At 40.2% G+C, this 25,645-nt stretch overlaps 1 protein-coding gene across 4 annotated transcripts in view; it reads left to right on the top strand.

Annotated features, from left to right (window-relative positions):
- The first annotated feature begins 12,759 nt into the window (after positions 1–12,759).
- The window catches only part of LOC126485168 (unconventional myosin-Ie-like), a 416,688-nt gene continuing 403,802 nt past the window's right edge, over positions 12,760–25,645 (top strand). For all 4 annotated transcript variants that reach the window (XM_050108845.1, XM_050108848.1, XM_050108844.1 and 1 more), the window contains exons 1-3: positions 12,760–12,991; positions 13,389–13,514; positions 13,741–13,830. In XM_050108845.1, the coding sequence (XP_049964802.1) occupies positions 12,989–12,991; positions 13,389–13,514; positions 13,741–13,830 (219 nt within the window). In that variant the 5' untranslated portion in view covers positions 12,760–12,988. The remainder of the gene's footprint in view (positions 12,992–13,388; positions 13,515–13,740; positions 13,831–25,645) is intronic.

Raw genomic sequence — 25,645 nt, forward strand, 5'->3', positions numbered from 1 at the left:
GATTAAAACTGAAGAAACTGCAAAAAGGTGGGAATTTAAGGAGATGGGACCTGGATAAACTGAAAGAACCAGAGGTTGTACAGAGTTTCAGGGAGAGCATAAGGGAACAATTGACAGGAATGGGGGAAAGAAATAGAGTAGAAGAAGAATGGGTAGCTTTGAGGGATGAAGTAGTGAAGGCAGCAGAGGATCAAGTAGGTAAAAAGACGAGGACTGGTAGAAATCCTTGGGTAACAAAAGAAATACTGAATTTAATTGATGAAAGGACAAAATATAAAAATGCAGTAAATGAAGCAGGCAAAAAGGAATACAAACGTCTCAAAAATGAGATCGACAGGAAGTGCAAAATGGCTAAGCAGGGATGGCTAGAGGACAAATGTAAGGATGTAGAGGCTTATCTCACTAGGGGTAAGATAGATACTGCCTACAGGAAAATTAAAGAGACCTTTGGAGATAAGAGAACGACTTGTATGAATATCAAGAGCTCAGATGGAAACCCAGTACTAAGCAAAGAAGGGAAAGGAGAAAGGTGGAAGGAGTATATAGAGGGTCTATATAAGGGCGATGTACTTGAGGATAATATTATGGAAATGGAAGAAGACGTAGATGAAGATGAAATGGGAGATACGATACTGCGTGAAGAGTTTAACAGAGCTCTGAAAGACATGAGTCGAAACAAGGCCCCGGGAGTAGACAACATTCCATTGGAACTACTGACGGCCTTGGGAGAGCCAGTCCTGACAAAACTCTATCATCTGGTGAGCAAGATGTATGAAACAGGCGAAATACCCTCAGACTTCAAGAAGAATATAATAATTCAAATCCCAAAGAAAGCAGGTGTTGACAGATGTGAAAATTACCGAAAAATCAGTTTAATAAGCCACAGCTGCAAAATACTAACACGAAATCTTTACAGACGAATGGAAAAACTAGTAGAAGCCGACCTCGGGGAAGATCAGTTTGGATTCCGTAGAAACAGTGGAATACGTGAGGCAATACTGACCTTACGACTTACCTTAGAAGAAAGAATAAGGAAAGGCAAACCTACGTTTCTAGCATTTGTAGACTTAGAGAAAGCTTTTGACAATGTAGACTGGAATACTCTCTTTCAAACTCTAAAGGTGGCAGGGGTAAAATACAGGGAGCGGCAGGCTATTTACAATTTGTACAGAAACCAGATGGCAGTTATAAGAGTCGAGGGGTATGAAAGGGAGGCAGTGGTTGGGAAGGGAGTAAGACGGGGTTGCAGCCTCTCCCTGATGTTATTCAATCTGTATATTGAGCAAGCAGTAAAGGAAACAAAAGAAAAATTCGGAGTAGGTATTAAAATCCATGGAGAAGAAATAAAAACTTTGAGATTCGCCGATGACATTGTGATTCTGTCAGAGACAGCAAAGAACTTGGAAGAGCAGTTGAATGGAATGGACAGTGTCTTGAAAGGAGGATATAAGATGAACATCAACAAAAGCAAAACGAGGATAGTGGAATGTAGTCGAATTAAGTCGGGTGATGCTGAGGGAATTAGATTAGGAAATGAGACACTTAAAGTAGTAAAGGAGTTTTGCTATTTGGGGAGCAAAATAACTGATGATGGTCGAAGTAGAGAAGATATAAAATGTAGACTGGCAATGGCAAGGAAAGCGTTTCTGAAGAAGAGAAATTTGTTAACATCGAGTATAGGTTCAAGTATCAGGAAGTCATTTCTGAAAGTATTTGTATGGAGTGTAGCCATGTATGGAAGTGAAACATGGACGATAAATAGTTTGGACAAGAGGAGAATAGAAGCTTTCGAAATGTGGTGTTACAGAAGAATGCTGAAGATTAGATGGGTAGACCACATAACTAATGAGGAAGTATTGAATAGGATTGGGGAGAAGAGAAGTTTGTGGCACAACTTGACCAGAAGAAGGGATCGGTTGGTAGGACATGTTCTGAGGCATCAAGGGATCTCCAATTTAGTATTGGAGGGCAGCGTGGAGGGTAAAAATCGTAGAGGGAGACCAAGAGATGAATACACTAAGCAGATTGAGAAGGATGTAGGTTGCAGTAGGTACTCGGAGATGAAGAGGCTTGCACAGGATAGAATAGCATGGAGAGCTGCATCAAACCAGTCTCAGGACTGAAGACCACAACAACAACAAATTTTCTCAGCATGTTATAGTCTTAGGTGGAGGTTTCAATTTACCAGATATAGACTGGGACACTCAGATGTTTAGGACGGGTGGTAGGGACAGAGCATCGAGTGACATTATACTGAGTGCACTATCCGAAAATTACCTCGAGCAATTAAACAGAGAACCGACTCGTGGAGATAACATCTTGGACCTACTGATAACAAACAGACCCGAACTTTTCGACTCTGTATGTGCAGAACAGGGAATCAGTGATCATAAGGCCGTTGCAGCATCCCTGAATATGGAAGTTAATAGGAATATAAAAAAGGGAGGAAGGTTTATCTGTTTAGCAAGAGTAATAGAAGGCAGATTTCAGACTACCTAGCAGATCAAAACGAAAATTTCTGTTCCGACACTGACAATGTTGAGTGTTTATGGAAAAAGTTCAAGGCAATCGTAAAATGCGTTTTAGACAGGTACGTGCCGAGTAAAACTGTGAGGGACGGGAAAAACCCACCGTGGTTCAACAACAAAGTTAGGAAACTACTGCGAAAGCAAAGAGAGCTTCACTCCAAGTTTAAACGCAGCCAAAAACTCTCAGACAAACAGAAGTTAAACGATGTCAAAGTTAGCGTAAGGAGGGCTATGCGTGAAGCGTTCAGTGAATTCGAAAGTAAAGGTCTATGTACAGACTTGACAGAAAATCCTAGGAAGTTCTGGTCTTACGTTAAATCAGTAAGTGGCTCGAAACAGCATATCCAGACACTCCGGGATGATGATGGCATTGAAACAGAGGATGACACGCGTAAAGCTGAAATACTAAACACCTTTTTCCAAAGCTGTTTCACAGAGGAAGACCGCACTGCAGTTCCTTCTCTAAATCCTCGCACAAACGAAAAAATGGCTGACATAGAAATAAGTGTCCAAGGAATAGAAAAGGAACTGGAATCATTCAACAGAGGAAAGTCCACTGGACCTGACGGGATACCAGTTCGATTCTACAAAGAGTACGAGAAAGAACTTGCCCCCCCTCTAACAGCCGTGTACCGCAAGTCTCTAGAGGAACGGAAGGTTCCAGATGATTGGAAAACAGCACAGATAGTCCCAGTCTTCAAGAAGGGTCGTCGAGCAGATGCGCAAAACTATAGACCTATATCTCTGACGTCGATCTGTTGTAGAATTTTAGAACATGTTTTTTGCTCGAGTATCATGTCGTTTTTGGAAACCCAGAATCTACTATGTAGGAATCAACATGGATTCCGGAAACAGCGATCGTGTGAGACCCAACTCGCTTTATTTGTTCATGAGACCCAGAAAATATTAGATACAGGCTCCCAGGTAGATGCTATTTTCCTTGACTTCCGGAAGGCGTTCGATACAGTTCCGCACTGTCGCCTGATAAACAAAGTAAGAGCCTACGGAATATCAGACCAGCTGTGTGGCTGGATTGAAGAATTTTTAGCAAACAGAACACAGCATGTTATCAACGGAGATGCGTCTACAGACGTTAAAGTAACCACTGGCGTGCCACGGGGGAGTGTTATGGGACCATTACTTTTCACAATATATATAAATGACCTATTAGATATTGTCGGAAGTTCCATGCGGCTTTTCGCGGATAATGCTGTAGTATACAGAGAAGTTGCAGCATTAGAAAATCGTAGCGAAATGCAGGAAGATCTGCAGAGGATAGGCACTTGGTGCAGGGAGTGGCAACTGACTCTTAACATAGACAAATGTAATGTGTTGCGAATACATAGAAGGAAGGATCCTTTATTGTATGATTACATGATAGCAGAACAAACACTGGTAGCAGTTACTTCTGTAAAATATCTGGGAGTATGCGTGCGGAACGATTTGAAGTGGAATGATCATATAAAATTAATTGTTGGTAAGGTGGGTACCAGGTTGAGATTCATTGGGTGAGTCCTTAGAAAATGTAGTCCTTGAACAAAGGAGGTGACTCACAAAACACTCGTTCGACCTATACTTGAGTATTGCTCATCAGTGTGGGATCCCTACCAGATCGAGTTGACGGAAGAGATAGAGAAGATCCAAAGAAGAGCGGCGCGTTTCGTCACAGGGTTATTTGGTAACCGTGATAGCGTTATGGAGATGTTTAGCAAACTCAAGTGGCAGACTCTGAAAGAGAGGCGCTCTGCATCGCGATGTAGCTTGCTCGCCAGGTTTCGAGAGGGTGCGTTTCTGGATGAGGTATCGAATATATTGCTTTCCCCTACTTATACCTCCCGAGGAGATCACGAATGTAAAATTAGAGAGATTCGAGCGCGAACAGAGGCTTTCAGACAGTCGTTCTTCCCGCGAACCATACGCGACTGGAACAGGAAAGGGAGGTAATGACAGTGGCGCGTAAAGTGCCCTCCGCCACACAACGTTGGGTGGCTTGCGGAGTATAAATGTAGATGTAGATGTCGATGTAGAAATATTACTGGGTGTGCTCAGTGTCACTGCAGCTGGGAATGTGGGCAGCTGGGCATGGTCGGTCGGCAAGAGTGAGAATTTCTTGTGTTTGTTGGGGCAGAGGGCGCATGAGATGGCCTTGAGGCAGTTGTATGTTTGTGCAAGTGTAGCTGATGTGTTCTTGATGCATTGTAGGAGAGATGTGTTCTCAGTGTGCAGTGCGTCAGAAGCTGCGCGACGGTCGTCGTAGCATTTATGAGCCAAGAGTAGTTGTTTTGCCAGCATGATACAGTTCTTGAGTGGGTCAGTGTATGTGAAGTCGTTGTCCTGTTGCCTGGGTGGGCTGTGTTGTGTCACGAAGGCATGGGGTTCTCAGTGTGAACAGCATTGTATTGTGGCATCCCCTAACATGGCGCAGAAGTGAAGCATGTTGGATCTCCAGTGAGAGCTGGAAGTGATGGACGAAGTGAGTTCTCACTACCAGTTTTGTGACACCATGTGAACTGGTGCTGTGTTGAATCTATATACCTTGATCTTTGAATTGCTAGCCTTATAAAGTTATAGTATTGACATTTTGTAGAATGTCGATGTGCTCTCCAGTGGTATGGAGCTTATGTCAGATCCACCAAAAAGAGCTTTCTTTAATTGAGATTGAAAACTTACAGTCAGCTTCCAGAATGTGCAGTTGAGCAGATGTATGCTTGAGTCACTGACAGTGGCTGTTCGTGACGTGACGTCTGTGTATGGACTGATGCACCTACAGTGGCATGTGTGTGAAGTTTGGGAACCTGCAGGGAGAATGACAGTTACATGTGGTGTTGCTGAACTTGGCATGGTACCAGCAGGATTGTGACATTTAAGCAAGGATGGAAGTCAGATTAATGTTGCCTATGGTGGAAGTGGCGCCATGCACAGCCTGCAGGTTGGAGGCTGGGTTTGAAGCAGTGATGCCATGTCAGTCATCCTCAGCTCTGCTTGGGATGGTTCAAAGAGGAGGTAAGGGAGAGGGGAGGGAGCGGCGATTGAGTGGTAACATAGTGTGATGGTACTGTGTCTTTGTAATTAGTGGTGCCTTTGTTGTAGTACCACAACTATTCTGTCCACAAGGGCCACTGTTTTCCCTGGCGTTCAGAGTTGTGTGGTATCTTTGCCAGTTGTAGCTGTGGCGGACTTGAAAAATTCAGAGAGTCCAAAGGACAGCATCTGTCATGAGGTTAATGTTAAGTGTGGATCAGAGTCATCACAAAATTTCGGACGGTATTCTGTCATTCAACCTTTCATCATAGATAGCCTGCTTTAAGTGTTGCTTGGGTGTCAGGGAAAGCTGTTTTAGCAGTGCTGACTTGGCTGCATCGTACTTGTTGTGGGAAGGTCGCGCTAAGATGACTTCACCTATTAGGTCTGCGTGTTCTACCAAATGACAATTGTGGATAGCGAATCAGGTGTCATCATCAAGGATGCTTAATAAACTAAATACACATTGCGCAGTGGTGAACCATTAAGTCGGTTGTTCAGCTCTAAATGGAAACGGTTTAGCTTTTGAACTGAGTCTGTGACGTAGATAATGGCTGTGGTATGATGCAGTTACTATTGACCAAATCAGACTTGGTTATGAGAGAGCTTGTTGAGATTGAGGTGTGGTGAGAAACATGGCACCTGATGCATCATAGTATCCAACTGTCTGTATGGCTACATGCAAAATGGATGAATGTCTGATCATGTTACATGGCACGAGTGTTGCAGTTGGCTCATGAAGCATATCAAAATTTGAAATAATTTCCACTTGGTGATTTTGTACGCACTGTTGCGGATTTGAAGTAAATCATGTTTGAAGTCTAGTAGCAAGTTGTCTTCTGTTGGTTGCTATTGTCAGATCATAGCAAGTGTCATGCTGGCTGGTAGCATTTCAGTTGTAGTGGTGGTAAACTCGTGTTTTATGACAGTTTGGTGGTCCACACAATGATTGCACTGTTGGTACACATCACTTGCCTTAATCACAGATGGAATGTTCTGTGGAGCTGAAAGAGCTGTATTCACAACAAAAGATGATCGCATTGTTAATGCACAATAAGATGTTTGTTATAAAAACTTACGTGATGAGTTTTGTGGTTGACACAGGGTCATCATTGTAGAAGAATTCTCTACCGGGAGACAGGAAACATCCTTATGCAGTAGTCACAACAATTGATCGTATAAATAATTTATTTACAAAGCACACTGACACATCCATGTTCAGTCATGGTATACAACACACTGTGACTTGTGAAAAAATAAAACGCTACTTCAGTGACAAAAGAAACTTTGGTCTTAGCCCATAACCCATTGTGCAGACTATAATAAGTTTACAGCAGCTTAAGATGGATGAGTTTTATTTGAATAAAAGTATACTTTAACACTAGATACAAAATACTTACAATTAGCTACGATTATGGGAAAATGGTACACTATGGAATAAAAGACCATGTGCAGGTCAGATGTGACAAAGATAAAATACATCACACACACAAGAACATCACATACCTATACACATAGATATTCAAAGTAATCAGAAGAAAATTGGTGCAACAAGGTACACTACGAAACAACCCCAAACTTCCCGCCTTTCTTTCCGCTGTTTCTTGAATACATCCTCAAGGGATACTTATTTGTTCAGTTTAATGTTCATGGTGTGTAGCTGTGTGGGAATTTGAGTGCACCAGAAATTGTGAAAGATGTGCGTACCATTAAATTACTCATATCCACTGACCCTGTAAGAGCGTTTCAACCAGCGATCACTATATTACCTGGATGTTGCAGTCCAGCTGTCCGATCGTGTCGACCAAATAGCTCATAATGCGTTTTTCTGGCAAACTACAATACAGTTGCCACGAAATGTCGCTAGAAACAAAAAGAAAACACTTTCAGATTCTACTCCCACTTCAGCCTACTATATTGCATGTTGATATAAGGTTCAAAACCAGAAATACGTTAATAATTCTTTATCGAGTACAGACTGATAGAAATTTGCCAAACTACAAAACATCAGATGATTCAGATGACAGGCATATGCAGGCACATTGAAGTGCTATGCTCAGAGAACAGAGCTATACATCTAGGTAGCATAGTAATCATTGTCTTCAACCTATACAACACACAAACAAGCTCAGACAATTGAAGAAAGTCTGAGGACTGACAAACTTCCGGTAACACAACCTTGGTTTGTTGGCAATCCACTTGGAGCAGTGCAAGTTTATTATCGTCCATCTCGTTTTCTTAGTTGGTGATTTCAAGTCGTTCATATTTGTTTTCATCTCTTAGTTAACAGAAGTTGGTTTCATCGCATTGTGTTTGAATTACGACTTCTTGTGCTCTTTGATTTGCTTTGTAAATGTGTTGCTCATATTCCGCTTAATTTTTGCTCATATCTGTAACACCGAGTGGAGTAAATGATTCCATATTTGTTTTACTTTCATAGAATCTGGTTCCTTCACAAGGTGTTCTGTTCCTGCCTATGAATTCCTGTGTGAACTAAATGACTTAAATGTATTGTAAGTATATTTCTCAAATTCTACTTTAGAACTGATATTCAACTTTTATACATCTTGTCATGGAATTCTACTTTGAATAGTGTTTCTTCCTGGCACTGAATATGCTTTGTAATATTAGCGACCAGTTCTGTCAAAATATGTTAACTTGGAGTTCTCCATTAAATGCGAATAAGTACAAAAAATGGATGCAAACCAAAAATAAAGTAAAATAGAACACAATTAAATCGAGCAATTCACTCATGGATTTGTAGCTGTGAACAAATGTATTCATACATCAGCCCACAGAACATCATGTGGGAAGACCAACTTCTTTTTTACATGAAACAAAAACAAATGTGGAATCATTTACTCTACAGAATGTTATGGGCGTGTGTAAAATCAAACGGAATACGTCGAATATACCTACAGTGCAGTCCAAAGAGTGCAATACACACAGGAAGTTACATCAACAGTACAATGCAATGAAATCAGTTTCTGCATTGTGTTATGTCAGATTATTCTTAGTTTTGGCATGTGCTAAACACAATTATTTCCGCTTGATAACGGCCATGTGATCGAAACGGCAATATTGGGTTTTATAAATATATAATTTTACGGTCAAATGCTGACCATAATGTCATTTATCAAATTTTACATGACTGTGAACTCCAGCTACAAGAAGTTAATCTTAGTTTTGAATTGAGATTCCTTGAAAAAGACCTCTCAGTTTCGAGGCACACACTTTACTATTAGACTATGGGACACACAGATGAACAATGTTGTTACCTAAATCCAACATTTGGAATTAAAAATATAGATTTTAGTGATATATTTTCCTGTATTCAAAGTTTCCTGCCACACCACTTGGAGTATTGCCATCATTCTCTGTTCCTGGATTATAAAATGGGCATTGCACTGCATACATATTTTGGATTTCTGTGTACTCCTTTTCCTTATTTGCAATGTAAAGTTTCAATGGTACATGGGAATTGTGGCACTGTGAAAGACACTGTTCTTATAATTTCGCAAACTGTACAACTGCCTGTCATGAGTACATTTCTGGCAAGTAACAAGCTATCAAATATGTTAATATGTCAAAATTTGGAAATAAACTGAAGATGATGAGTAGGAACTCTGAAGCAGGAATAAGAGGAGATTGTCATTTACAGTACAATTATCTGAAGAGTCAGCTTTACTGACACACCCACATACTATGTACAGGGAGGAGTATGGTGACGTGAAAAGAGAAAGGGTCTGTTTGCAAAAAAAGTGAATTTATTCATTACAAATCAGTACACAGCCAACAGACAAATGAGTTCGATTTGTAAATGTGAATGCAGTTGCGACTGCACGGCCACAGTAAAAACTGTTAGCACAAATAGTTCACTACTGTCGGACATCACAGGCCTCGAATAGTGGTCCATGAGGGTTTAGACTCTTCATTGTTATAAGCACCATGGTAAAAAGTGGACTTATGGCGGAAACGAATGATCTCCTGTCTAACCTGCAAGGTACCATGTCTTTGGTGGACACGTGAAAACAAAAACATAGTGTTAAACTGAACCTGCATGGTCCATGATTAGCAGAATCATATTAAGAGATGAGATCTGCATGGTGCCATTGCTCGGCTTGCACACCTCGTCTTCTCGCCCTGTGCACTTTACACCATTGCAAAAATTTAGCCTAACGGTAAATGACAGCATGTGCCAGCAGATGCCAGGCACCACTAGTTTTGTGCTGGTTGTGAATTGCAGGTCTGCTCTTCTTGCATTCCTGATGTATGATTGCCACACAGAACTCCCCTCCCCCACCCCGCCTCCCCCCCTCCCCCCTCCCCCCTTTGGAGAGCAGGGCTTGGAAGCTGTGAGAAAGTGCAGCCTGCATCTAGCTCGTGTGATGGATTTTGGGGATTGCTTGCCTCATAGTGATGTTAGTGTAAGCACAATGGCAGCACTTGGGACTGGACAGTGGTGAGTGGGCAGCAGCGCAGGATGTTGACAGGTCAGAACCTGTTTCAATAAGATACTTCATTCTGGAGCCCGTGCAACTATTAGGAGACACTTTGATATAGCACTTCAGCTGGGTGTGTCTCAGCATGATTGCAGTTGACATTTGGTGCATCATTGTCATAGTGGACATGGCACCAACAAATCCCATTCAACAGCTATTATGATGTCTGCAGAGTATCCCTAGAATGACCAGTACTTCACTGCTACTTGTGAGAGTAGAACTGCCAGTAACTAGCTCTGCTGCTGCTATAGTGTCTGCTGCCCTCTGGCTGTGAGTTTGACAACTAGTCGAGCTGTATGATTAGTGCCGCCACCTGGGTGGCCAGATTCTGGACTAGGTGATGGAGTTTGGTACCAACGCCGGCAAGTCCAGAGGGCTTGTGTCACTGCAGAGAGACAGCTGATGCCAAGGCCACAGCATTGTAGGTTTCAATGGCTGCAGTATTAGCTGCAGTTGCTAGCATGTCATGCGTCTGCTGAGTCGGAACTACAATGGTGTTCAGCTGTGTTTCTGTCTGCATGGCACTTGCACTTGAGATGGGAAGCTGCAAACCCAGATAGCAAACTGATTCTGGAAGTATGTCAGACTGCAAGAGGCTCCACAAATTGTGTATGAAATGAGAGGACCTCCTTTCTTTGTATTCCTCTTGTCACAGCAGCTAACAAACCCTTAGTTCTCGTGACAATGAAATCCATCAGAGTAATTCCTTCTTCAACAGTCTGTATGAGACCTCTATCAGTAGATACACTTTGGGTGCGTAGTCTTGGTCAAGCTGACTCACAATGTAATCGAATTTGGTGAGGTTGCAGGTGATATTGTTCCTTAAAAAAAACCACCTCCCCTTGGCTGAACCACACTAATAGATCATGAGGCCAAAAGGGCGGCAGCTTAACTGACACCCATCCTAGGCTTATAGGCCCTCCATAACAGAGGGTGTCAGTGTGGTGGTGCTTTATCCTCTGAAGCTTTTTTTCAGCTAACTACGGGTAGGCAGAGTCCATGTGTGCGGGATGCGCCTGTGGGTTGTTCTCCAGCCTCTGGTTTCAAGCCAGCAACTTGTCTATTATCTTTTGCATTTCCTCTGTGGTCGCCATTTTGTTTCTGACGGAGTTCTCGTCCAAGGCTGGGGAAAATGCAAACTAAAAGTAACACAACACATACAAAGAAAAATTCGATGTTCCAAATAGTGTCTACATGTGACTATCAGCAACTACAGAACTGTTTGTTCGTAAGATAATGTTCGTCAGACCGAATGTCAGCGGCTATAAGGAACATAAAAGGAAACACTAGAAAAGTTTACGAGCAAAGCACACACCAGAAAAGGACTCGATGACGTGTCCACCAACTAAGCACTGTTTGTACTTAAGGACATAAGTGTTTGTCAACTCTCGGTTCTGCATCCTTCATACCACTGAGAGTTGGTCACATCACATGTTAGCCTATAGACCACATCTGGTCTGGCTCCACATTAGAAGCTTGCATGCTCAGATCACTTGAGGGTCACCAGTGGGTTCCATTTGTAACAGTCAATGCGCACGCGATGTGTGGCGACGGTAAAAGCATTAGCACAAATAGTTCATTCTTACTGCACGTCGCAGGGCTCGAATACTGGTCCAGGAGGATGTACACTTTCAAATGCTACTAGCAGTCGCTCGATCGCGGGAAAACAATGGACTCATGGCTTCCTGTTCGACCCACGGGGCACCGTGTCTTTCACGGACACGAGAAAACGAAACGAACGACGCCAAATTATCTTCCTGTGCCCGTTGGTGCGGAGTTCGCGTAAAACTCGACACACGTCGTCCGCGGCTAGCAGAATCAGACTTACCGGAGTCTCGCACTCAGGCTCAGCTCGCACTCCTTGTCTCCTCGCCCCATGCGCGTCACACTTTTGCCAAAATCTAGCCTAGAAGTGCGCACGCCGATGGATACCTACCACTGCTCGCTTTATCCCGGCTGTGAAGTGCAGTTCTACCTTACTCTAATTTTAGTATGGCGGCCACAAACTAGTCGAAATGTTGCAACAACACGACGCCCCGACTCGGCTGATAACACGGGAAGATTTCATCAATGATATTCAACGAGAAAGCTTGTATTCCCATATCAACTGAACTTCTTTCGAGTTGCAATAATACTTTTCGGTGTGGGAAAGGTGTACTGGCGTTATAAAAAAAAGAATTGCCAGCTTTTTTGGGCGCAGTCATATTTGACGCGATGTTGTTGATTACGATACTTCTTATGTGATTGTAAATTTATTGGTCTAGGTTTATCAAACAGTATAAATTAGAGAGATGATGTCCGAGAAGTAAAAGTCACTGATGTCAACAACTGTTTAATGTGAAACACATGTTTGCAGCGATATGTCCATCGTGTTTTCCAGTCCGGAAATCTTTATCGTATTGGTTACGACTAATCGAGAGGCAGGGACGAGAAAAGAAGACATATACATTTATTTCATAAACTTAGTTAATAATTTATTTGTTTTGACACGGTGCAGTGTGCGGTATGTACTGTTCGCCAGGACATTACAAATACTGCGCTCAACATACAGATGTAAGAAGAAACGTCTGTTGCATACCAATACTGTCGGGTTTTTCGATCTCAGCTTCTCTCAATAACCCTTTTTGCTGCTCATGTGAGAAGTGATTCAGATGCATGACTCAGATCCACTTCCTTTATTTAGCGTATTACGTTGTAGGGATCCTCATCGGCACAACATGCACTTCGAACAGTGAAGATATCTCCTTTAAATTCACAGAAGAACTTCGCGATTGCCAAAGAAGATACAGGATGGGTGGTGTTTGTTGTTGACACTTGACAGATATGAACTGATAACACAAGCAATGTGGAATGCATTCATTTTCCTGTACCTGTAAAGTAAAATTAAAAGTAACAAATAAATAAATTCCTGGAACAGACACCTCCTAACTAGGCAGAATGGTGAGTGTCACTATCAGATTAACTCTTTTGACGTTAGTATAGTTGGTGTAGGTTCATAACAAACAAGTAGCATTGTTTCCTAAAAATGTTATTGAAATAAAAAGCCGGTGTTTACACTACAGCTTCACATATTGGCCCAGATAACGATTATCAAGAAGTGACTACGAGTAAAAAAAACAGTTCTTTAACGTTTACGGTAAAATCCCCTTTTGTGACCAGGACAGAAGTTTATCAGAATAGTTGCTTATATTTCTATTTACGTAGCTTTGTAAGTGAAAATTTGATACCATTATGTGACATTTACAGTCAGATGATTAGCCTAAGGAAATGTATAGAAAGCATAGAGCTTGTACTAGTGTACATCAGGTTAATGGAAAACACAACCATTTGCCCACAGGTTTATCACTGGCAGTCCCACAATGTTAAACTTTCAGGAGTGGATGATATGGTGTTACTGCCGAAAATTACAGAAGATTCTATTGTTGAAAACCTGAAGAAACGTTATATGGATGATTACATCTTTGTATCCTTTTTGGTACAAGTTACTGAAGTTCATATTTATTGTGCCCGTCTCACAAAGTGAGAAAGAGATTAAATGACTCTCTGCTTCTTTCTTATCACCTTTTTTGTTGCATTGTGGTAGACAAGTCATCCTTTCAGTTTTTGAAATTTGATATTGTCTGTTGTGGGATATTGCTTTTCAGTGTTTATTTTTTTTGTATACCTGTATGCTCCTTAATTTTCTTAAGACATGCATTGGCCCAGTTCTTGTGTCAGTTAATCCATTCAAACAGATGCCATATTTTGGAGAGAAAGAAGTAGAGATGTATCAGGGAGCAGTAAGTATGATGTTCAAACAACACTTTGTGCACAAATTACCTTTGTAAACTTAGTTGTAGGAAAGTTATTTCTGTAAGAATAATAATAATAATAATAATAATAATAATAAACACTTTGAGTTGGTTAATTGTTGTTCAAGCAAGATGGCACATGCACCCGGCATTTGGCTGAAATGATATACGAAAACTCTGTCCTCCAGAATATGAGTCACTGTCTTACGTGTACAGCCTCATTAGGTTGGTCGCTATTCTGTGATGATCTTCGATTTATGCACAGTTGTCTCTAGGTAATTTATCATGTAAAACAAAGTTTTGCACTTGGTCACTGGACACTCTGACACCTGCTAGTGACTCCTGGACCTCGAAAATGCTGCTAAGTCCCTCAAGTCTCTTTGGGAAATGGATGCCATGCTGAGAAACAAGCAGCTACCCCCAATGGCGGTCTTCATGTTTTCCTCAAGGTCCAGCTGAAAAACTGAGTCGGTATACCCCACGATGAATGAGATGACAGAGCTGAGGAGAATGACAAGACATTAGTATCGTGTGCTATAGATTGTGGCACATGGTTTTCTCATAGAAGCAGTACTTGCAATCATGAATTCTAATGTGAAGATGTGATGCAGCTATCCCTTTTCATTATTAATCACTACTCTGAGTCATCTAAGTAATCTTTGTGTTGTACGCATTTCTTATGGAGGAGGTTTCGTCTGCCTTTTCAGACAGGTGTATTTTAGTAATTTTATCCATCTCCTTGGGCAGTTTATTGTGCAACTTTATTCCCTGATAGAAAATGCTGTTTGAGTCTTGTTTTTCCTTGGTAAACGTATGTCCAAAGGACTGATCCATGATTATGTATAGAACTATTAGTGAAAGACATAGTAACATTTTCCTTGATTTGCACAACACATTGGAGGTCAATGGAAGCGTCTGATTCCACCCGTCTGCTGTGACCCTAAGGATATTGTGTTGTGTGACATCATTACAGCGGGGAGTTTGAGTTGGTTGTGTTTGTAGGTGTTGTCTTGTTGTGTTTGATGGTGCCCTCCAGTGTGGGTGTGCGTATAGGCCTATGTGTTTCTTTTTTGTGTTGGGTTCATCTGAGCCTTGGTGTGGTGTGTGTGGAGTCGTTGGCAGTGTTTGTAGCTCGTGACATAAGGTTTGGAAGTTTTTCCAGTGAGTTATTAATCAATTTTTTTTGTTAATGTGTTTGGCATTTTTATTAGGTGTTATTGGTTTGCTGTTTGTGGTGCCGTAAGACATTTACTTTATGTGTGGCTTCTGGTGTTAGGTATGGATATGATGATGAATATAACAGTGTTATGTTGTGGTCGGAGATGGGGGAGGATGTGTCCGTTATTAGATTCCTCCAGTTATTTGGACTGGTTGCTGAGATTGTGTAGTGTAGTATTTGTCGCGAGAACATGAGGTTGACCAGAGTTCCTTCATTTTGGGTCTGGGATGGGTACATGTGGCAGTGTCTTCGTGCGTGCGTGTGTGCGTGCGTGCGTGTGTGTGTGTGTGTGTGTGTGTGTGTGTGTGTGTGTGTGTGTGTGTACAATGAGCACAACTACTACAGCTAGGCTACTTATTTTTCTTATGGCCCTTACTTGAAATTTAAGACTAAGTCCATGGTTTTTGCCTACAATCCTCAGAAAAGGAACCCATAGTTAAGAATTGAGTGTGTGTAGCAGTAGTATGTCACTACAAGGAAATGGCTTTTATAGACTTGTACTAGAACCCTTGGAGCATAATGTGCTGATTACATATTATTATTATTATTAGTCGCAAAGCTCCCAGAGTGAAGGCACTAAGTAAAAATGGTCCATTTTTTGTCCTTGTTCTTCTGGTTCTTTTTATTTGTGCACCAGTTTTTCATTGTTTGCAAGAATTTAGCTCTTCTTTCTTCACTCCATTTTGTTCCAGTTCTTCGTGCTTTTGTCTCTGGTTTAACCTCCCATTTTTCTACTTTTACTCGAAAATTGTTCCTTACGTCAATTTCTTCTTTGATAATTTAGGCTAATTGCAACAATTTTTTAAAATTTTGGATCCATTCTCGTCCATTAGTGAGGCAATCTATGTATTTTACTATTCTTTCTGTTAGTCTGTGTTCGGGAAGCCTCATTATGTGGCCATAGAATTTAAGACGTCTTTTCCTCATGTCTACCTCCATGTTAGAATATTCTTTAATTTTGGACATTTTCTGCAGTCTATATTCATTCTAGGTCCATCTTGGTCCCAAAATTTTCCTAATTGTTTTTCTTCCTTCTTTCTTTAGATTTTCTTTATCAGTTTTCCTGTTTAGTGCCAAGGTTTCACTGGCATATAACATTGATGGTTTAATTACTGTTTTGTAATGTCTAATTTAAGCGTTTAAAGATAAGCATTTTTTATTGTAGAGGTTTTGCACTAATCCTAAACTTTTATGAGCTTTCTGTATTCTTTCTTGTTGTGCATATTTTTCAGAGATAATTTATTCTAGATATTTAAAGTGTGATATTTATTTATTTCTCCATATTTGGTTTGTAATTTGAAAATTTCTAAATTTGTTGTTATAAACACTATCTTTTCAAATGATATCTGCAGGCCAACTTTCTATGCACATTCTTTTAGAGTTTCTATCTGTTTTATAGCCATCTCACAAGATTCTGCCATTATTGTGAGATCGTCCGCAAAGGCTAAGTAGGGGATTCGTAGGTTATTTGTTTATTTATTTATTTTTTGTTTCCTAATGGAATTGGTTTCCAGCAATTTTCTTCAAGTTTCTTTTCCCATTCTTTCATGATTCTGTCTAGAACTACATTGAACAACAAAGGCGATATCCCATCACCTTGTCCAACCACAATTTTTATTTCGGATGGTTTTGAAAGTTTTCCCATAAATTTCACTTTGGATGTTGTATTTGTTAATGTCTGCTGAATGATTTTCTGTATTTTCTGATCCAATCCTTTTTCTTTAAGAATCCTAAATAGTGTGTGTCTGTGGATTGAGTCATATGCCTTTTTGAAGTTGACAAAGACATATACTGTAGGCTTGCCTCGCATCTTCCTTATTCTTGTGATTAATTTTAGGTTTAAAATTTGCTCTGAGCATGGTCTGTTTGGCCTGAAACCAGCTTGGAAATCTGAGATTTTGGGTTCTAGCAGTTGTTGTGCTCCTTCAAGAATACAAGCTGATAATATCTTACATGTGACAGGGAATAGATAAATTCCTCTGTAATTATTCACGTCATGTTTGTCCCTTTTTTATGTAATAGGTGTATTAAGGTACACGTCCAATCTTCTGGGAATTTCTTTGGTGACCCGTATAGTTCGAATAATTCTTACTACTTTCTTGAATTAGGCCCTAGACTTTTGAGAAATTTGGCTACAATTTCATCCTCCCCAGAGGCTTTGTTATTTTTGAGTTTCTTTATGTGTTTGATAATTCTTCTTTCATTGGCAGTGTAGAATCTTTTTGTTGCAGGGCTTTGGTGTTGGATGTTGGGAGGGATTCTGTTGGTTATAGACAGTTTAGTAGTTTTTCAAAAAAATTGGCTAGTATTTCACAATTTTCTTCATCACTTAGTGCTATTTTTATTATTTTTTTAAATTTTTTTGCAGTATCTGTGTTAATTTCACATTAGGTGACAATTAATATTCATCCCTAAGAACTAGGTGTATGCTGCACAGTCTGGAGATCTATCTACATTTAATTTGACAGTTGTTTTCTCTCTTTATGCTGAAGTGCATACTTTTTCTTTTCCTTATGTTTGTGGTATTACGTACTGCCCAGTTGTAAACACTCTTGCTTTCTCTTATAATAGCACTGGTGTTTTCTCAATTACCTTTTACTGTTTGGAGAGTCACTAATATATTGTCAAGATCAAAATTGGACTCAATACAGTATCCTGAGAGGTACCTATGTTTACATTTTTGTCTGAATTTGTTGTCCTAAAAATTTATCATAAGCAGACAACTATTTCTACCTTTTCACCCTGTTTTCTGGATGAGATTTTAACCACTTGTTTGCCTTTCCTCGTACACCTAGCACTTCTCGCTTGTTAAGTAATATTTTATGGTCAACAGTGTCAAAAGCTTTGGACAAGTCTAAGAATATGCATGTAACACAGTCATCTTTGTTAAGAGCTTCAAGTGCCACTTTTGGGAAGTTTGTGATGGCTGATATTGTACTTCTCCCACTTTTGAAACCAAACTGTTCTTCACTAAAAAGATTGTATTCATTCGTGCAACTCATTAGTCTGTTGTTTGTAATTGATTCGATTATCTTTGAGAATGCAGACAGTAGCAAATATGGCCTGTAGTTTTCTAAACTCTCTGTATTACCTTTCTTTACTAAGGGCACAACTCGTATGTGCTTCAGGTATCCTGGGGAAAAATACCTGAACTAAAGGACTAATTTATTATGTTTGTTAATGTGGCTTGTATGATGTCTGTGCATGCCTTCAGGACATGGACTGGAACCTTGTCCAATTTTTAATTTCTGTGTTCTCTTTTGATTTGTGAGAAACATCACTGTATTTGCTGTGTAACTCATTGTGGGTGCTGCAAGTGATTTATTAAGAATTTTGTTGCAACTTCTCTGTAATACCATAGAGCTAATCATTAACAAAATTTGCTAATTCCTGAGAATTTTGTATTATTCTGCTTACATTTTTGGTTTGTGTGTCTTGTAATTGTGTACCTTTCCCAGTTCCATGTTTTGTGACAGCCTTTAGTACTTTGCTTTTATTTTTTGCATTATATATAATTTTGTTGTTGACTTTGCGGTAAGCATTGTGGTTATATGTATTCTTTTCATATATGTGACAGCAATCTGGGAATTGTTATTAGTGTTATGATTTTGTAAAGAACTGAGAAATTTAAGTGCGGATGAGGTCTTTCTAATACCTGCAGTTATCCACCTATTTTTGTAAATGTCTCCTCAGAAATGAATTTAAATGATGAACAGAATTCAGAGATCTTAGAATCTACAATGTTTTCCATATACGCCTCATGACAGGTGTGATTGCCAATGCTGTAGAAAAAATATGTAATTTAAGTTCTGAGAAGTTCCCTTTGTAGGTCTGCATTTTTGTCGGTTTTACCAAGCTTGTCTTTAGCTTTATTATCTGATAGTAATTATCAGAACCAGTTCTGCCTTTCGTTATCTATAAGTAAGTGGTCTGAGACTGATGCTGAACTTTCTGATAGCCTAGTAGCAGGTTTTACCATTTGTGCCAAATGTGTATTCAAAATGTTTAGCAAATTATTAGTAATTTCACCTTCAACACCTGTGTTACATTCATGTCTCCAGATATTATTATGCTAGTTTTGGGAGTGGGGACTTTTGTCCCCAAACCAGTTCCCAGTACCGCATACCACCTTGCCGTTCAAAGACTGTAATTCAGCTTCAAGCTGATGTACTTTATTTTTAATAGACTGCACATTTTGATGAAAGAATAGATAATTTTGAGTAGATTTCTGTGGTGTTTGTGGACTCTTGTATGGACATGCTATCTTTTGTGTACACTTCATAGAAATCACTGAACGGGTTCTCCGTATGTTACAGTCTTCAGCATGCCAGATTGTCTTTTTTGCTTCTTTATGTCATCAATCTTTCTTCCATTAGGTAGTTTCCAGGTCTTTTCCTATAATGAGGAATTCATCACAGAATCTCTTTAATCTATCTCACGTCATTCCATCTTGCTATGTTCCCTGAACCATCTTCATTTCAGTTTCATAAATCAGTATCATGTCCTTAAAATGTGTTTTCTCTTATCCATGTGTTTATTTTCCTGTCACTTCTTGTTACGTTCAGCATGCATCTTTCCATAGACCATTATATCACTTGCATAGGGTGACCTGTCCTTGTGGCCCCTTCACACCTAACTGGGACACCATCGATGTGATGATCCATTGAAACTATAGTGTATACTGCTGTCACCTGCTGGAACTGTGACAGCTGATTTCCTGTAATGCTGCTGTCTGTATTGCCCTCCAAGAAACTCACTTCACTAGAGACTATTCCCCAAGGCTTTGTAGTTACAGTAAAATCTGTGAGTCATACTGGCTTGAGTGGGCAACTGGAGGGGTCTGTATGTTTGTTTGCACAGATACCATGAGCAGATTCCACTTCATATCATGTTGGAAACTAGTGCAAGTGCAAACTATTCCAGCAATCAACATTTGTAACATTTGTAGCACTTGGGTATTTCGATGTACATCACCCCCTGTGGGGAAGTAGCACTTCGTCTGATAGACGCCTTCTGATCAACCAACTTCTTTTAAAAGCCAACCTGTGTCTTCTCAGCGACTGTACTCCTTCCCTCTTCAGTGCCACCCATGGCATCTTTTCGGCTATGGACCATATGAACTCTTCCACCAGTCATGTGGCTTCGCTACATTGGTCACTCCTTGATGATCTTTGTGACAGTGACCACTGCCTGATGATCTTGTCACTTCCTTGTCACCATCCGACTAATGAATTACCACTATGGGCTCTTCAAAGGGCCAACTGGCAGTTATATACATCTGATACCATTTTCACCACCTCTCTGCCAAGATTGTCTCATTGAGGTTGTCGGATGTGTCTCCAATGCAATCACCCGAAATTGCTGTTCCTCTTCCTACAGGCACCTTCCCCAGCTGGTCAGTATCAAGGTGGACTAAAGATTTTGCAACAGCTGTTCAGGATCGCTGTATGGCCCTTAATGCGTTACGTGACATGTGACTGTGCACTAAGGCTTTCTGTCTAATTAAGCACAGTAAAAAGCATGCTGGAAGTGCTGTGGCTTCTCCTTGGGAATGTGTGCCTCTTCCTACTACATATGAGCCAAGCTCCTTGGTCTTCTGTGCCACCAAAGATCAACAGCTGTTTGCATCTTGTCCTTCAGAGTGGTCTTTGTACTGATTTATTGGTCTTTGCTGAACACCGTATGACCAATTTTGCAACGGCATTAGGGTCCTCTTCATGGTCATGTATCTTTCTAATTTAGAAATGATGATTTGAAGACATTGACTCCCCCCTCCTCCCCATTCCCATAACCAAGTTGAATTATATAATGAACCTTTCTAACTCACTGGGAGCTGCATCAGGCTGTTTCCTTGCCCCATAAAACAGTCCCAGGCCCTGATTCAGTTCATAATCAGATACTCCACCATCTGGATATTACTAAGAGGCTGCATAAATCTGTCCAGAGTTTTGTCACATTTGGCTCAAAGGTGTCTTCCCTTTGCAGGGGCTACATAGTATCATTGTCCCAAAACTTAAGCTATAAAAAAACCCCAACTTGTGTTGGCAGCTAACAACAAATTAGCCTCACTGACGTGCTCTGCAAACTACATGAAATGATGGTTGCTTGCAGATTGTGCTAGGTTCTTGAATCTCGGGGTCTTTTGCCACCCTATCAGTGTGGTATCTGGGAGGGATGATCCACAGTTGACCATCTGGTTGGATTGAAAATGGCAATCCAAGAGCCTTTTTTTGAAACACCAACACCTCATCAGTTTTTTTGACCTGTTTAAGTCATATATCACTGCTTGGCATAACATTTTACTTACCCGCCATGATTGGGCGTTTGAGGCTCCCTCAGAGATTTTTATTTGTCACTTTGTACCCCACCAATTGTTGTGGGTTAGAGTTGGTACTTTACTCAGCTGTCCGCAGATCCAATGGAACTCCATCTCCCAGTGCTCCATGCGGTGTGTCACACTCTTCCTCATAACCCTCAATGGGCTAGTGACATCTGTCAGGCCACTGGTAACCCTCACACTGTATGTCAATGATTTTCATGTTTGGTATAGCTCCCACTGTGTAAGCCATAGCAAAATTCTAGTTCAAGGATGCTGTCTGATGTACCAATGCTTAGATCCTTTCCCGTGGCAGATATTGAGACAACTGATCAAGGAATAGAAAAGCAACCATAATCGCTTGGTAGTGGAAAGCTGACTGGACCAGATGAGATACCTGTAAGATTCTACAACGGTTATACGAAAGAAGTTGCTCCCCTTCTAGCAGCAGTTTGTCATAAATCACTGAAGCAGTGAGGCATACCTAGCAACTAGAAAAAAGCACAGGTAAATCCTGTTTTCGAGAATGGTTGTAGAACAGATGCCTATAATTATCTAACATGATTTGTGCTCACATGTTATGATGTGTTTGGAGAATGAAAATCTCCTATATAAAAATCAATGTGGATTCCGCAAACAGAGATCTTGTAAAACTCAGCTTGGTCTGTCCCTCCGTAAAATCCGTAGTGCAGTTGGCAGTGGTGCTCAGGTTGATGCCTTGTTCCTTGACATGTCTTGTATTGCAGTTTAGTGAAAAAATGTGAGCTTATCGAGTATCAAACCAGATTTGCGACTGGATTCGAGACTTCCTTGCTACACAACTCAGCACACAGCTTTTAAGGGTATACGGAACGCCCTATGCTTATAATGTTAAATTGAGCTAAAAGTTAGGAACATTTTCTCATTTGTTATGTGGACGATACTCTTGATTTTTTCACAGAACGCAGAGATATGTTCTGCTTTTATGCTGAATTATTAATTTTGAAAAAATAATGTGTAGTTTTTCAGATATTTTATTTTTGTAAATGTTAAAAAAAGTTATACATTTTAACAAGTATTTTAAAATTTACATCCATTAATACAAAATAATTCCACATATCTTTTAACTCAGATATATTAGAAGGTCTTGAGGAACAACTACAGAAAATTTCATCTTTCTACTATAAATAGGCCGTGAGAAAATGTACCTTATACACAAAAAAACTAAAGTTAAGGGAAATTAGCTTCAAAGTTTTTACTTCAGTACAAGCCTGCTCCATAGCTTGTATCATCAGAATTGTACAACAGCTTCCTCTTGATGGTTCTGCTATGCTGTCTAGCCATCTTTGAATATACTTTTATGGCATTATCTGAAGACCTGAGCCGTTCCTTGTCCAAACAAAGCATAGCTGCGGCAGTTCGTAGTCCTACACAGAGCCCCAACTTCTGCATAACTTTGCACTTTGTTATATTGCCCTGATTGAATGATGAAACAGCATCATAAACACCAAAGTGAAGTGTGTTTATACCCACAAACACAGTTTTAGGTAGTCTATTCCATATCACATGGTTCACACACTCATTTGGATTTTGAGTCCGGCCATGAAGACATTTCTTTAGTAGACTAATATCTGCGAGGTCTCGGAATATTGGTTTTATTTAATCCATTATGGCAGGTGGCAGGTGATGAGGGTGATTGTATTGTTTCTTAGTTACCTTGCCTCTGTTGTACTTGCACCAACTATCGTCTCCTTTTGGACATAGCCCATGTTGGGGATTCTCATTGTTTGAAGCTGTATGAAAAAACAGAGCCCAGACTGCTCTTCTCATTAATTCTGCATCTGCTGTATTCTGTCTTATTGCTAGACCATAGCACTTCTGAATATGATCTATTGTAGCATCTGTCAGTCTATTTTTCCCATCTAAAGTTTTCCCATCGCTCAATTTCTTGCCTTTCATGCTAGCCTTGAGCCGTCGAAGTCATGATCCCATCCTTTTCTGAACATGGCCAACACACTCCAGTTTGGAAATTTTCACATTGTTACCGTAGGGTCTCACTTCCTCAATTTCTTTGAAAGCCTTTGAGTCACCATCTCCAAGATAATTTATGTATCTAACGTTGTACCATTTTACTGAGCGTTGATAAATACTTCTTACACCAGCAACTTCCATACCACCACTTGACCCATAGTAATTTGCCATGCACTCCTCTTCATGTTTATTTTTCATTTTCTCCTTGCATCTGAAATGCTTGGAAAGTATTGCCACATCAACTACCTTACCAGTGTCCACACTTGCAGCTGTTACTACACCATTCAGAGATGTGTGGCCTTTCTTCTGCCAGCTTCCATCAAAAGCTATGGACAAGTCTCTGTTATTATTATTTCCAACAACTGCTTCCTCAACAGCATCTTTCATGTTTTCCTGTGCCACATCTTCTACAGCAGAGCCGATTGCAATTGTGTGTTTGTTAAATTTTGAAGGTGGAGGAGGGAGGTTCATCACACCACACAACATGGCACCTGCAACCCTGCCCTTTCCTATACACTGTAAACCATAAACCAGTCTAATGTTTATATCGTATAGTTTACCTGTATCTGCAGTAACATGTGAGGAATTGAAGAAAGTAACACTGTGTTTGCAATAACTGCACATCAACTCTAATTCACAAGCAAGTCCTACATGTAAGTTTGTTTTCAATGAAACACCACATTTTCCACATTGTTTGCAGCACACATTGTTCTCCAAAACGTCTGATAATAAAGAGATGTTAATTACCTCATATTTTGTAGTCCCAGCATTTAGTTTCTTGTATTCTTCTTCAATTCCAGCTAGTTTTCTTCTTGAAGCACTTTCCGGTGTAGTGGCAGCAGCATCACTCAATGTATCACTATCAGTGTTGAGGTTAGTCGCTACTGGGACATCAGATACTGATGAAGATGAATCAGACGAATTTTTAGTACACTTTACTTTCTTGCGCGAATGTACACGTTTTCTAAATACCTTCAGACTAGGTCTTGGCACGTTGAAGGAAAGAAAACTCAATGACTTCTCCACATACGACTTTCACAACAATTACATGGATGTACTCACAAAGGAAACAATACAAATGGTGCAGAATCTATTGTCAACTGTCTAGCAGTGTAGCCAACAGAAAAGCTAACTCTCTTGTGCTCAATTATATCTCTGGCAAGGCTGTCTATATCAGGTATATTTCGCGTGGAGGAGTGCGGAACATCGTGTGTCAAAATTATTTAAAATAGTTCTATTCACGTCATCCTAAATATTTTATACATGGTATTAAACGGGAGAGACTAAATTTTTTGAAAATACATTTACCCAAAAATCGATTTTTTCATCGAAAAACTCATTCCGTATACCTGTAAGGAACAAAATTTACAGATGTAAAGGTATGATAGGACCATTACTGTTTACAATGTATGTAAGTGATCTAGTAGAAAGCATCGGAAGCTCCTTAAAACTGTTTGCAGAGGATAGGGTTGTCTAGCAATTCCAGAAGACAGTATCGATTTGCAGAATGACATGTAGAGGATTGATGAATGGTGCCTCCTCTGGCAGTTGACCATGGACATAAATAAATGTAACATTTGTGCACACATAGGAAAAGAAAGCCTCTACTGTTTAATTTCACTATTGCTGATAAACTGATGGAAATAATATCTACCATAAAATATCAGGGAATTATTATCGAGAGTGATCTTAAGTGGAATGACCGCATAAAACAAACAGTACAAAAAGCAGATGCCAGACTGAGATTCATAGGAAGAATCTTAAGGAAAGGAAGTGGCTTACAAGGCACTTGTTCAACAGATTTTTTAGTACTGTTCATCAATATGAGATCCTTAACAGATAGAAGAGAGAGAAAATATCCAACAAAGAGCAGCATGTTTTGTCACAAGTTGTTTAGTCCACACAATGATTACAAATGCCAGTGGCAGACACTACAAGAGAGTCGTTGGGTGTCACAGAGAGGTCTACTGTTGAAATTTTGAGAGAGCACTTTCCGGGAAGAGCTGGCCAACACATCACTTCCTCCCATATACATCTCACAAAATGTCCATGACAAGAAAATTTGAGAAACTAGAGCTAATGCAGAGGCTAACTAACAATTATTGTTCCCACACACCATTTGCAAGTGGAGCAGGAAAGGTGGGTGGGGGATCAGGTAGAGGTACTCAAAGTACCTCCCCGTATTAACATACTTAGAATGTACTTCTGTGTTTTCCTGCACTGTTCGGTGGCTTCGTGGGTACAATAAAGGTGTGGAT

This window comes from Schistocerca serialis, chromosome 6 (assembly GCF_023864345.2).
Source record: "Schistocerca serialis cubense isolate TAMUIC-IGC-003099 chromosome 6, iqSchSeri2.2, whole genome shotgun sequence".
Lineage (NCBI taxonomy): Eukaryota > Metazoa > Arthropoda > Insecta > Orthoptera > Acrididae > Schistocerca > Schistocerca serialis.